Below are 13,731 nucleotides of genomic sequence, written 5' to 3'. Positions count from 1 at the left end.
TGGAGATTGAGACGGTTTTCATTTGGCTACAGTGTTTCTGTTCATGTTTGTTGCCTTTGTGTTTTTATTTTTCCCCACTGACGATCCACGAGGCTGCGGCCGCTGCACAGCAGCCACCTCGGTGATTTGAACAGCATCACGTGTAACACTACGACTCGTTGCAGCTCGACCTGTCAGTTGATGCTTGTGATGGTCTCCTCTGTTGCTTCAGACATCTTCGAATGGAACAACAGTCACACACGGATACGGACAGTTCTTTCATTCACGTGTTAAAATCAATATATCTGCTAGTTTTTGCCAGTTCACACAGCATTTGTACATTTTCCCAAAGAACAGGCTGAAAGAGCTTTGTCCCAAGGAATGTGTTTACAAGTTGCCCATTAACACGCTAACACAGGCACTCATGCACGCAAACACACGCACGCCAACAGTGTACGTCCCCTTGTTTCCTCTCTGCAGGCGATCCCGTTAGTATCGGTCGGACACGCTCCCTCCTCTCAGCCTCGTAGAGGCACGTTTGGCTCAAGTTTCAGTGGCAAAAACAAACAAAATAAAACAAAAATGTTGGGTGTTATCTTTTGTTTCTTTAAGTCCAAACACAGTTCAATTTGGAATTTCGCCTGGGACTAAAACGTCACAGCAAGTAAAAGTTCCATCTCTCTTTTTTCCATTCATCTAGCAGCATAAATACAGTTTGGCCACTGGGGAAAAACAGTAGAGGGGAAGGGGCTGGGAGGGTGTTCAGGGGCATTAATCCACAGTGCTTTGAGCAAAGAATCTGTACTTCTCACCACAGCACCAGCATTGTGGAAACCTCCCCAGCTAGAATGAAAAATTCTGGACAGCATTGATGTTTATGTGGAGACAGATCTCCAAACCCAGGTACGTAGAAAACAGAAAGGAGGAACAAACAAGTCAAATAAAAAGACACAAAAAAAAACCCCTTGTGAAATAATGACAGCACACCTAAACTGAGGAAGTTTCTAATACTGGGATTTGTTGCTGTTGGCAACAGCAAGAAAAGGAGAAAACAACAACAAAGGAGAAACCCCTTTTGTGTGAAAACTAAAAAGGTATCGAAATTCACAGTTGTTTGTGTGCGATAGTGTAAAGAAATCAAACTACGGAAACCGAGTGGAGAACAACGAGAACGGAAACGGAGTGACAAGAAACGGGCCTGATTACAGGCGGAACCCTCCGATCTCTGTCTCTCCTCTACAACGAGCAGCTCTTTACGTGTAACTGTGTGGAAATTCACCTGAATCTCTCCCATCTTCCTCAATCTTTTTCCTACGGTCAGTGTTTTCCCACTTTCCAGTTGGCTGTTTGAGTGTGTGTGTGGGGGCGCATACAGATGGGAGGGGATGTGTGTGTGTGTGTGTGTGTGTGTGTGTGTGTATTGGGGGGGGGGGGGGTCTTTAAAAAATAATATATCTCTGTACATCTCAAAATCTGTCAGGCATGAACGAAACCAAGTCTCTGTGCGAAGCCGACCCCGAAACCGAAAGGGTGAGGTGTCACTTCAGAAGAGTTCAGTTGAGTCGTTCCTTTCTTCCTCGTCTTTCTCCCAGCTTAACGGAGGGACGTACGGGTCGTGTCCCCCTGCCCTGTTTCCAGCCCGATCCCCGACACCTCGTACTGGTGGTAGGGGTTCAAAAGCAGGGGCTGAACACACGTGAGGGTCTGTGGCTTTGTCAGTAACATCTACCCAAAAGAGGGACAGGGAAGATAATGGTCGAGAACAGGACAGCCCACTGATGGTGGTGGTGGTGGAGGTGGATTTTGCGAGTTTGGGTGAAGAGTTCTGGGTTTTGGCCCTCTGGTTTTCAGGTGCCTCATCTCCCATTCCTTCTCTATTCCTTCCTCTCCGCGGTTCCCTCTTCTCATCCTTCCCCACCTTGTCCCCTCTCACTTCATGTCCACGTCAAAGTCCAGCACCAGCAGCTTGGTCTCCTCTGTGCCGTTGCGGCTGCCCACCGCACACACCAGCTTGGTGTTGGAGGCCCGGATGCGCCACACAACACCTCCGCTGCCCCCGCTCTCCAGAGTCACCAGGTTACGTATGAACTCGCCCGTCTTCAGGTCCCACAGTTTAACTGTGCCATCGTCTGAGCTGGTGATGACAAAGTTCTTGTTGAATTGGAGGCACGTCACGGCGCTCTGGTGCTTGTGGGGACCTGAAAACAGAAATAAAAAAAGCAGAAGGTGACAAGGATGAAATACAAGTCATATTTCCAGGAGCTGTTTCTGATTCCTTCACTGACAGAACCAGTGTGTGAATTTAGTTACTTGACAATATTTTCTACCTGCTGCTGCGGTTCTTGCTGATGACTCAAGTAATATCAAGGCTGTAAGTTTTACTTGACATCAAAAACATTTGGAAACTTTTTTGGGGGAGGATATGCATAATTTTTTTTTAGTTGCTAGAATTTTAATACAGCATGTATTCAGACAGTCTGCACAGACAGCACTTTTTTAGTTGACACTTTCTGACATGTATTTGTACCTCAGGAAATAACATATGGCAACATGTGCTGCACACACTTCATTCCTGATTTAATTCTTGCAGAGTGTTATGGGGTCATTTGATGTCGTTTGGTTTTTTAAACTTAGATTCACATTAGAATTTGTGGCTGGACAGCTGCACATGAATGACAGGTGTTCATTGTCTTGTCCAAGGAAGAACTGAGAATTCAAGTACCAACCCTGGGTTTTTTCTGACCAGCGTTCTACCAACTGAGCCCCAGCCCCCCCCTCAAATAGAATAGTTCAATTGAAAATACATGAACATTCAGGGGAAAAGAGCAAACGCAATATGTGATGAGTTTGTCTATTGCACAGGCTGCCATCTTCTCAGAAAATAGATCACCAGTTCCAGATGCAATTTAGTAAAAGATATTGATTTGTAGAGGAATGCAGTGAAGGGATGAACTGAAATGAAATGTGTGTGGTATAAGAACCCAGCTACAGCGTAAATAACTCAAAACAATAGCTCTGTAAGCCTGTGACACAAAGGGTAACACTGTTCGTCTAGCCATGGAGCTGTGTAGTGAGGTCTTCCTACTGCAGTCAGGCTTTAGGACATGCTGTCACTGTCACGCAGGCTAAGCAGCTCCAGCTATACCTGCGTGCCGGCAGCTGGCAGGAGGCCACAGTTAAAGTGAAGATGGCGGCTGTTACTGCTTTCGTTGACGTGACTTCATTTGTGACTGTGTGTGTGGCGACTTAAGATTTTCCTAAGGGCTTGAAATTGATATCTTAATTAAATCAATTAGGGCGACACAAAACACAAACAAGCGCAGAATCAAGTGCAGGGGAATGAACTGCTTTTATTCGAGGTTGTTATGGCAGGTTTTTCCATTCAGACTCATTTAATTTCTTTTCCATTTGCAGGGAAAATCTGTTGAAATCTCACCATCAACAAGCTTTCATATCTTCTCCTTTTTCTGTCTCCAGTTACTTCAAAGACTGTGTTATTTATCCGAGTCTACAATGCTGCTCTGCACCAACCCCCAACATCCCTGCCTCTCCTCCCTCCCTCCCTCCCCCCTACATTTCCACAACAAAGCAGCCTGCTCGATCATTACCTATGCTCTCTTCAGCTGACAGCGGCATCCTTGTTGTTGCATACTGTCTCATCAAAACACATTAATGATAAGCAGAAATTGTCCGCTGACCTAATTAATGTGACCTACAAAGTTTCCCAGCCCTCGTTCTATCACTGTGGTCGCCCCCTCTGCACAAGACCGACACGCATCCTCTCCCCGTCTTACCCCTCCTTCTCTTCAGACTCTCACTGGGGCACCCTTTTGTTCAGCGTGCATGTGTTGGTGTTTGGAGGACCAGCACACAGGGTTGTAGTTTACTAATGAGGGCATTTAGGGGTGGGACACCAGTGGTTGCTGCTGCTATTCAGCAAAAGATTTCCAACATCCTGTGAGGCATTGGTGCTGCTAATGGAGTTGGAACTAATCAAACAGACGCGAAGGAAATGAGACGGTAATCAGCATCAGCAGGCCCACAAGGTGTTTGCTCTGTACTGCCGCACACAAAGAAACAGGTGATTTAGTCTGGGTTTTAATTGGACTGTCAGTTTTGAGCAAAGTCTAAATTTGTGCGCGTTTTGTTGTTGTTCAAGGCCGTTAGTTCTTCACGTATTTACAGTTTTAGTTACATAGATTTACAGTTTAGCGGTGCTGCAGCGTGTTGGATAGTAACTGTATTCTATTATAACTAGTTGGTTTCAAACTAAACCAACTCTACTGTGCCTGTGCTACAGCATAACCTACACCACTGTCATCAAAACACTTGCAGAAAGTGACATTGGACCTATTGTTAGTGCAAAATCAAGTTCAAGTTGTTAATCCACATTTGTAGCTACCAGTTTCAATAATACATTTATTTAGGTATACCTGATAGCCACAGTCTTCTGGGATGGTGGGATGGTGGACTCACCTTGCAGAGTTTGCAGGCACTGGCCCGTCTTGATGTCCCAGATCTTGACAGTGGAGTCTGCGTTGCCTGAGACCAGGATGTTGTCTTTGAGCTCCATGCCGCTGGTGAGGGACTGATGCCCCGTTAGTGTGTGGATGCAGTTTCCCGTCTCCACGTCCCAGACCCTTATCGACGTGTCCAATGAGCCGCTCACCACGTGGATTCCATCAAACTAGAGACAGAGAGGATCGATTTAAACTGGCCGAAATTCAAGTTGCCATCTCAACACAACTGCAGATGTCATCTTAACTCGCAGGTGATGAGACAGACTTTGGTCCCATTAACAAACTTAAGATTGAACTCAGTGAGATGAATAAATTTTATCATTCTGTGAAAGCGTTTGTTCTGTTCCCGCGTTCAAGAGCAGCACACGAACACTTTAAAGGTCTAACAATGCACTGTGGTACAAAAACCAATCTGTCAGTGCAGTAAACTGCCTCCTCTCTGAGGGTGATGGCACCAGCTAAAGTGCACTGTCATCACACAGACTGGGTGAGAGGACATCTTAGAGGACACAGGATTTCATTTTTTTTATAGAACGACCAAATAAGACAGGAAGACACAGAGGATACATCGTAATGTTCTAAAAACTGGCCTGTACAAATATTTCATTAATTTCCTATTCTTCAACTACCTGTTTTGTTCAGTTAATCTTTGTAGTTGTTTTGCATTATTTTTCTAAATCACTGTTGGCTGTTTGTACAGCTCTTGACATTTTTATACCATCATTTATATAATTACTGCAAAAATACAGTAAAACATCATGATGTACTTTTAAGTCTATATCACCCACCCGTCGTGCTGCTTCCTTTTGTTAACTAGCTGTTTAAAGCTGCTCACCTGTAACGAGTACACTCTGTTGGTGTGGCCCTGCAGAGTGTGGAGGCAGGTCTCCGTCTCAGGGTCCCATACTTTGACCATGAAGTCGTAGGCACCGCTGACCACCCGCCGCCCGTCGTACTGGACGCAGCGCACCGCCGCCACGTGGCCCATGAGGACGTGTAAACACTGACCTGTCTCAATGTCCCAGACGCGCAGTGTGGCATCACGGGAGCCACTCACCACCCTGAGAGGAAACAAGACAGATGCACAGTCAGGTATTTGTAGTAGATTATGATGTTTTAAGAAACAGTAAAGGGTTAAATGCACAGTATGAATTTGAAAAACTGTAAATTCAATACAAAGTGCTCCTGCTGAAATGGTTCGCTTTCCCACAAGTTACACATTTTGTAAGATTAAATCCAATACTCCACAGCTGTGCCAGCTGCAGTGACAGAATAATGAGGCAGGTATGAGCATTTGCTTTTGCTCCTCTGACAATGAGTAACCTACAGCGTCACATTCATGTTCGTACTTGAATGTACAAAAACACTTTTTTAACTCAAACAACCGCCCTCGAGCGGCGTCTTCAACCAGAATGGAAAAAGATGGAAAGATATATTATATGTTGTAGAGCAGGAAACTCCCTTTAGGGAAGAATGCTTACTCAAGTTTTACATTTTTCAGATCAGGAGTGTAGGAACAATTTGTTCCAGGGGTATTTTTTATGATTATTATTTAAAAATGAGAAAGAGAAAAACACATAGAACCCCTACACAGAAAAAAGACCCACGCAGACATTTCTTTATATTATGAGGTTATCTTTTTCAGAGGCTATTTAGATAAAACAAAAACATGCTGTAGATACACAGTGCATACTCTTTATTTATAAAATGCCTCACAGCATTACATAGATGGAAATCACCAACATGTTATTAACTGTCTGTCTGCAGCTCCCAGCGTTTCCACTGAGTGAGTTATAAAATGCTACACAAAAACCTTGGTGGGCCCTAAGGCGAAAAGAGCACTTTGAGTCTCTGGGGTGGAATACTGGGTGAAAGAATGAGCAGCACTACACTTAAGAGGACTCACAGGGTCTATTTAATCACTATGAGACCACATGCCCACTGTCATACACATACTGTCCTCTTAAGCGGCTGTACAGTTGCTCTTTTTGCTCAGTGGGACCACAGTTGGAACTTAAGATTCAGAAGAAACATTAAAGGAATAGTTTGACATTTTGAGAAATGTGCTTTCTTGCTGAGAGATAAATGAGAAGATTGTAATTTTTACACTTAAGATTTTGTGAGTATTTAACATGTTAATTAGGGAGCTTTAGAGGGACTGGTTAGAGGATTTTGTTATTTTTGAACAGAGCCTGGCTGGATGTTTTCCTGTTTCCAGTCTTTACATTAAGCTAAGCCAACAGCTGCTAAGTTCTATACATATATGAGAAGAAGTGAATAGTACAAAAATACAGCATAATGTACATTTTAAATTTGCTTAACTACGTTTAAGCTGCAACTAAATAGTTATTAGATGTTTTTATAAAGCCTTCAGTCTTAAAATGGCCTTTTGTGTGGTACCTGTTGTATGACGGGTACTGAACACAACAAAAACGCAAAGTCTCACACTACATTGTGTTTTACAGTGACTAAAACTATTACTTAATTATCAAAATAGTTGCAGAATATCAAAATACTGGTGTAACTGTTTCAGTTCTAGATTTAATATAATATCAGAAGTACAGAGGAATCAAAAACATTTCACAAGTTAAAAGTTAAGACTTACTCATAGGATTATCCCATACCTTTTCTCATGTAGGTGCATGCAGCGCACTGTTGAGGTATGCCCATAGAGGGTGTGGATACATTCTCCTGTCTCTGCGTTCCAGACCTTGAGTGTGCGATCAGTGGAGCCACTGATGATAATGTTGTCTCGCATCTGGGATGACCACACACCCCCTGTGTGTCCCACCAACGTCCGCAGACACTGAAAAGACCACAGAAGAACAGAAGTGTAAATCAGTACGTTCTTCTACTCCTGTAGACCAGGATGATTTCATTCATATCAATCAATATCATGCATATCACCACATATCAAAAAGAAAATCATAAAATCACATTAGGGATTTATTTTTATTCCAGTGTGAACTTTTATTGCCCTCAGGGAGAAGAAGTCCAGTAATATGAAATTTGCATGACCTTTATGGGCAGAAAGAGCTTGGTCACTTCTACCTGTGACTGCTGTACTGGGACTAAATCTCTCTCTGTGCTCTCTGCAGGCTTTTATAATTGCTTTTACTTATCTATTACAAAAGCAGAGATTCATTGTGTTCTGCCGTGTGCAGAAAGGGTTTGACAACCGTCTTCACTAAAGAAATGCGCCCATTCATCCTCATTAGTGATGCTAGATTAGCTATTGATTACAGCAGTTATGGGAATCTTTCTGATAATCAGAATTTGTGGCACAGTTTGTCTCATTTGTGCCTTGATTTAATTGTCCCTAAATGCAATAAATTAAAACTCTTTGGGGAGAGCAGAGGAACAAACTGTGGTGGAGGTGGCTGGTGGTGAGTGCTGTGGTTATGTCAGGTTCAGAGTGGGCCGTGCTGCTCAAGTGTACAACATGTGACCCCCCTGACTGCAGCTGATAAGCCGCCGAGCAGTGAATGGTGGTGCAGGGCAGGAGGTTTTATTGCAGCAAGTAAAAAAGGAAGATGACGCTGCAGCCTGCCTCCCCCCCTCTGTACTGTGATAAAGAGATCACTTCATTAACTGTGGGCCATGTGGCATAACCTCACTACTGTGTTAAAAGTCTCTCTTGGTTTATCACTGTGGTCGTTTTTCTTAACTTCATGCAGCAGTCAAAAGAGAATATTACCAACCAAATTACTTTACTAACATTTATAAATATGGTATAAACATGGCCCATTAGTTGAGTATTCTGATACATTATGAGGATTATTTACAAAGTTCTGACTGTCTAACATGCATCTTAATCCACATTTGTGATGAGCTACAGGACTGCAGTCTATCATACTCTCAAGGATGCAATATTTCTTTCTTGTGAATCAAAGCCAGTGGATGAGGTTCCAAGAGCAAGAATCACAGTGTGTGATTAAAGCCTACTCAAACAGTGTGTGGGAAGAGAGAATATCTGAAATGAAGGGCTTAGGCATCTTTATCTGTCTGTGAAACAAACATAAAATAAGCCCATCCGAGAGACTGAAAGAAGATTAGCATTCTTTTAATGAACATGTGACGGACCTTATTTTTTTATTTTTATTTTTTTTTACATGGGTTTTCATACAATGCTTTATATTTGCAGAACAAAGTATTTTCTCCCGATCTAAAGAGAAAAAACAGCGAGTTTCCTGTAAAGCAACCACAAAGACCACAGAATGCTCTGTATACTGTAGTTTTCCCTGTGCACCGAATTACACGACCCTCTTTGACCTTAACAGGAAATTTCCCAATTCAGAATATAATTACATTTAAAAGATTTCCCAGAATGCAGTTGGATCTGGACATACATTTGATCCATAATTTTTATTTACTTAGAGCAGTCAGAGACTGAAAAGACAAAAAACATTTGAAAAGCCCAAGAATAGTTCATGGAAAATGTGTTTTGCTTTAATCTAATAACATGTTTATATTTATTTAACATAATAATTCAAGACACCAACAATAGTGACGGTGTGTGCTACATAACAATTGAGCTCAGATAACATTTAAGATGCCAACATTTTAAAATAATGATGCCCTTATGTTTTGTTTTCCGAATGTTCATATATACAAAAATGTGAATAGGAACTTTACAATTTACAAAGTCATGAATTTAGTGTAGGGGGATTAATCTTCAGTGCTGCTCCCGTTATTTTCTGCTGGGACACTTGGCTCAACTAAGCCAGCACAATGTCTCATATTAAAGTACCTTACATGGCACGCTTTTCCCTGCAACTGCAAAAACTGACCACGCTCTCAGCTTGTTTAACAGAAAAATGCTGGTGGAATAAAGCTGACAAAATGAAATCTACATGCATGAGCAGTGTGTGAAGATGGCAACACGTTTGTACTGCTGATGTAATAACATGGCTCATATTTACGGTGTCACAAAATACTGACAGGCTCTGTTGTGCATTCACACACATCCATGCATAAATGCTTCATTCATCACCAACCTAATTAAATAGTTTAAGTAGTAATTTCCCCTACTCTCTCTAAGCACCTTAACAATGTTCCTATTAAATTCTCATCTCTAAGAACAATCTCTAATCTGTGTTTACTAGGAAAGGTGAAGATAAACTGCATGTCCGTACAGCAAAAGCATCTGGCAGGGGACAGCTCTGCCAGTCCACAGGCCTGCCATCTTAGATCTGTTTGACAGCCGAGGCTGCCGTGGACAGGCACCACCAAGGACATGCACTGCTCTGTTAAGCACCAGACATCCACCTTTGAAGCAACGAGACGTGTGCCGCTGTTTGAGCCCCTTGATGGAAGATTGACATCCATCACTGAAGCTGGAGGACATGCAAAGACGAGGGTCCATCAGGAAAAGACAGAGCCTTCAGCCATCGTCAATACAACAACTCCAGCTGAAAAACAGACTTCCTGAAACTCCTCCAGACCACAAATCTGAACTGCAAATACAGGCTCGCTTTAATTTCAAACTCTTATCTCTGGTGCAATATTTTGACCACAATCAAATCTCCATTGTCTTACATAATCGCTAAGCAACAGCCTACTTCTATCAAAGGTGTGGAAGCATTTACATATAACATCCTCATGAAATAATTCCCTGATTGCCTCACAGCAAGAGTTCACTTCACTGCGTTTTTATATAACAAGATAAATCAAGGGCAAGACTAAACTGGCAGCCAAGATGAAACATTAACAAACATATGTCTTAGTGTTTGCTGAACCTTTGGCAAAGACTTCAGAAACAGTAGCGGGTGCAAGTTTGTTGAACATTTTATCATTTAAGCAACATCTCGGAAAATAATTCTGTCAAAATGATTTATTCTCTATGCTACAAATGCCCAGTGAGTTTAAAAAAATACATAATTCAAAAATCTTGAACAGAAAAATGATATTGGAAGAATTAACAATTGATAGAAACATCTGTTATCTTGTCAACATCCTATCTGATGCACTATTTACTTACAGCTTGGTGAGGGACACTGTGGGCTACGAATAACATGAGAACATTTATAGTTGCAAAGTGATGCAACACTACTGGATTCACTGCACATTGTGCCATCACAGGGGACTTTTTCTGATAGCTCTAAATTTATCACAAGTTTTTAGAGAGAAAAGGAGCACGAGGAGCTAAGGAAGAAGCATTAACATTGTTCCAGCTCTGGCACAACTTGTCTATGTGTGACCAATTTCTTTATCCATCCTGTCAATTTAAATCCTCTACCTAGAGTGCAACTCACCAGAGCTGCATTGCAAATCTCTACTGTAATGAAAAGGGCAGGAATAAATGCTTATATCTGAGAGTCTAAGCCAATTTACCCTTGAAATCTGTTATCATCCACAAAACTTATTACCGATTTGCTGACTACTTTTGTCAGATGAATAAAAAGCGACCTGAAATCAAACATAGGTAATACTTCAGAAAAAAAGAAAATGACATCAGACTGTGGAAATAAGATTGAAATCAAGAGTTCCCCATCTCCATTCATCATCGTACTTCTACTTCTTATTGATCCAATTCTGAGTAATACCTAAGTTCTGGTGTCAGCGGCTGAGCAGTGGAAGGGAAGCCTGAGCTTTTATTGCAGTTGCAGGATTTATATGAGAGCTAAAAGGCAAACCAAGGTAAAAAAAAAATCTGTTTTTAAAAGAAGGTGATGAAGGAGATATTTTGCTGCCATCTTGGCTATTTGCAATATGAAGGAGAAAAGAAATGGATATTGGTATGTGCACTGGGAGCCACAAGTAACTTTCATCCAAGAGCATCGTACACTGTGTAACACCTTGAGATCAGTGATAGCCTCTTTACAGGTCAGGCGATCTCAGGGGTGAACTGACAGTGAGGAAAATGTAGCAATCTAGTCCTCAAACACACTGGCAGAGAATGTAACGAATGCTGACAGCAGGGAGGAAAAACAAACTCAGGTCCTGTAATCCCATTGTTTTGTTTTTTTTACTTTACAGTTTTACTGGCATCTACAGCCACTTCAACCAAAATTGTTGACTATGCTTAATTGGCCATTCGTCTCCACTGAGGCATTCTGTTTGGTGTTGAGAGCTAAAGAAATCCAACGAGGGGATGTGCTCTGAATACAGCACCCAAACAGACATGGATTTAGGCTCATCTCTTCATGACTAATGTAAACAAACAATTCTGAGGTGGATTTGCATCGTTGAGGACACCGGCACAATATACTGAGCGTCTGTGACGTCAGTGTGGATGACACTGTGGTTTCACAAAAAGCAGCAGAACCTAGTGGTGACTCACCGGAGACATCCACCACTAACTAACTCAACGACTCCTCATCCAGATATACAAGTCGTTGGGTGAAGGAGAGCCAACCTGTGCTCTGTGTCTATCGGATGACCTTGGCGAGATTTGTTCAGTTCAGCAAATGCTGTGACTGATATGTGTGTAATCACCAGCTGGCTGATTGCCAACTTCGCTATCTGTTATGCAGAGTATTTGCAGCGAACGAAAAGCAAGTTCTCTACTCCATTGTGTCAAACGGAAAGAAACACCTACTGCAGTGTGATCATGCAGAACATTACGTTTTTTTAGAGGCTTTAGTTTGTATGCGTTTTTAATTTTGTGAAACGAGACGAGAAGTTCACAGCCCAAGCTTCTTTTTTGTTAGTTTGAAACGTTAATGGAGCAGTGTGGAAGAGAGAATTACGCAATAACATTACATGGAGGATTTTTACTGAAAAGCTCTTTTGAAAATGAAGTTTAGAACTGTGATTCACAATAATATGTGAACCTCGCTCTCACACCGCGGTACAGCCACCGCCTTTCTGTTTAATACAGTGTAAAGCTGCAGCACAAGGCCTGTGTGGCTGCACCAGCCTCAGCTATGAATACTAACACTGCTTGCGTACATGTGCTGTGTAACAAGTCTGCGAAATAGCTAAATGTTAGAGGAGACAACAGACTGAGATAGAAGAGAGTCTTGCCCGGATGCTTTTACCTAAAAAAGACTAAACAATGACTCTAAGGTACTAGTGGGAGCTGTACAGATACAAGTAAGGAAAACTGTTATTCATGTTTTTATGTATGGTTGATGTACAATATCCTGCATGTGATGTCAGGAAGTCATTAAGTACGAATCTACACCAGTCTGTTTCCTTCATTTAAAAATCAATGAGTCTGAAAAATGCATAAACCACATGCCTATTGTCCATCAACGTCTGGCTATACAACCAGAGAGGAAGGAATAGAAGCCATTAAAACTAAAGGAGACAACAGGAAATAAAAAAGTACTTCAGTCTTACCTTTCCTGTGATAGCTGACCAGACTTTCAGCGTGTTGTCGTCAGAGCCGCTGACGATGCGGTTGCCACAGAACTGGAGGCAGGTGATCACATGGTCGTCGTGACCTTTCAGCACCTTTGAGGGGGAGCAGATAGAAAAACAGATGCAATGACAAGGACACACAGTAGGGTGGATGTAGAATGACAAAGCAAATGGCAAGAACCGACACTAACAATGACAAGTCCCTGGGGGTTTATACATCAAAGTAGAGGAGAGATAAGTCAGAGAAATGTCATCAAGTGCTGCAGGTGTACAGAGCTCTATAAGCAGGTAGGAGCACAGTAGTTTTTGCTGGCTAATACTGGGTCACAGGACAGCTAGGTCAGCAAACTACAGAGCACACTGCATATGCAAAAGAGTATGAAGAGCACATTAACCAAATTTACATCAGTGGTGTTCTAAAATGGCCTGCGGCCGTTTTAATAGGAGCCAAAGCATACAAGCCCCATTAAGAATCAAGTCTAGCATGCTGCTCATGCTTCAGGGGAAACTTCTGAATAGGCAAAAGACAATTGCAGTCATTAGACTGAAGGAGAAAAAGATCATCCTATGCTCTGGCTTGATTATCATTCAACACAAGTACTGTGGAGCACTGGCTTGACCCATCACTAACTTTCCATCAACTGCACACTTCAGACACCTGTTGAACTGTCTCTCTGAGACTCAAGGCCATTTGATATCAGATCTATCAGATAAGCTGGGCTGAAGGTAACCTGTGGGGAATTTGAGTTAAAGAAATAGTACCTTGGGTGATTTGAGGTCCCCTCTCCTCCAGTTAGTGTCTATTCTGTGCTGCCTGATGTAGGCACTCTTCCAGGGGCTGTGAGTGAAGCCAGGCTTGACGATTTTCCTCTTCTTGAGGGGCAGAGGCTCATCGATGCCTGTTAGGGGAGAGAAAAAAAGCTGG

The 13,731-nt window shown here is 42.3% G+C and overlaps 1 protein-coding gene across 3 annotated transcripts in view; it reads right to left on the bottom strand.

The window, feature by feature from the left end:
• Positions 1-676: 676 nt before the first annotated feature.
• fbxw7 (F-box and WD repeat domain containing 7) overlaps positions 677-13,731 on the bottom strand; it is a 101,363-nt gene continuing 88,308 nt past the window's right edge. For all 3 annotated transcript variants that reach the window (XM_026360116.1, XM_026360117.1, XM_026360119.1), the window contains 6 exons: positions 13,569-13,705; positions 12,786-12,899; positions 7,124-7,305; positions 5,335-5,560; positions 4,456-4,666; positions 677-2,177 (listed from right to left, as the gene is read on the bottom strand). In XM_026360116.1, coding sequence (XP_026215901.1) covers positions 1,909-2,177; positions 4,456-4,666; positions 5,335-5,560; positions 7,124-7,305; positions 12,786-12,899; positions 13,569-13,705 — 1,139 coding nt within the window. In that variant the 3' untranslated portion in view covers positions 677-1,908. The remainder of the gene's footprint in view (positions 2,178-4,455; positions 4,667-5,334; positions 5,561-7,123; positions 7,306-12,785; positions 12,900-13,568; positions 13,706-13,731) is intronic.

The sequence above is a fragment of the Anabas testudineus genome, chromosome 1, assembly GCF_900324465.2.
Source record: "Anabas testudineus chromosome 1, fAnaTes1.2, whole genome shotgun sequence".
NCBI lineage: Eukaryota > Metazoa > Chordata > Actinopteri > Anabantiformes > Anabantidae > Anabas > Anabas testudineus.
The sequence above is the reverse complement of the archived record's forward strand: the minus strand, read 5'-3'. Positions and strand labels throughout refer to the sequence as shown.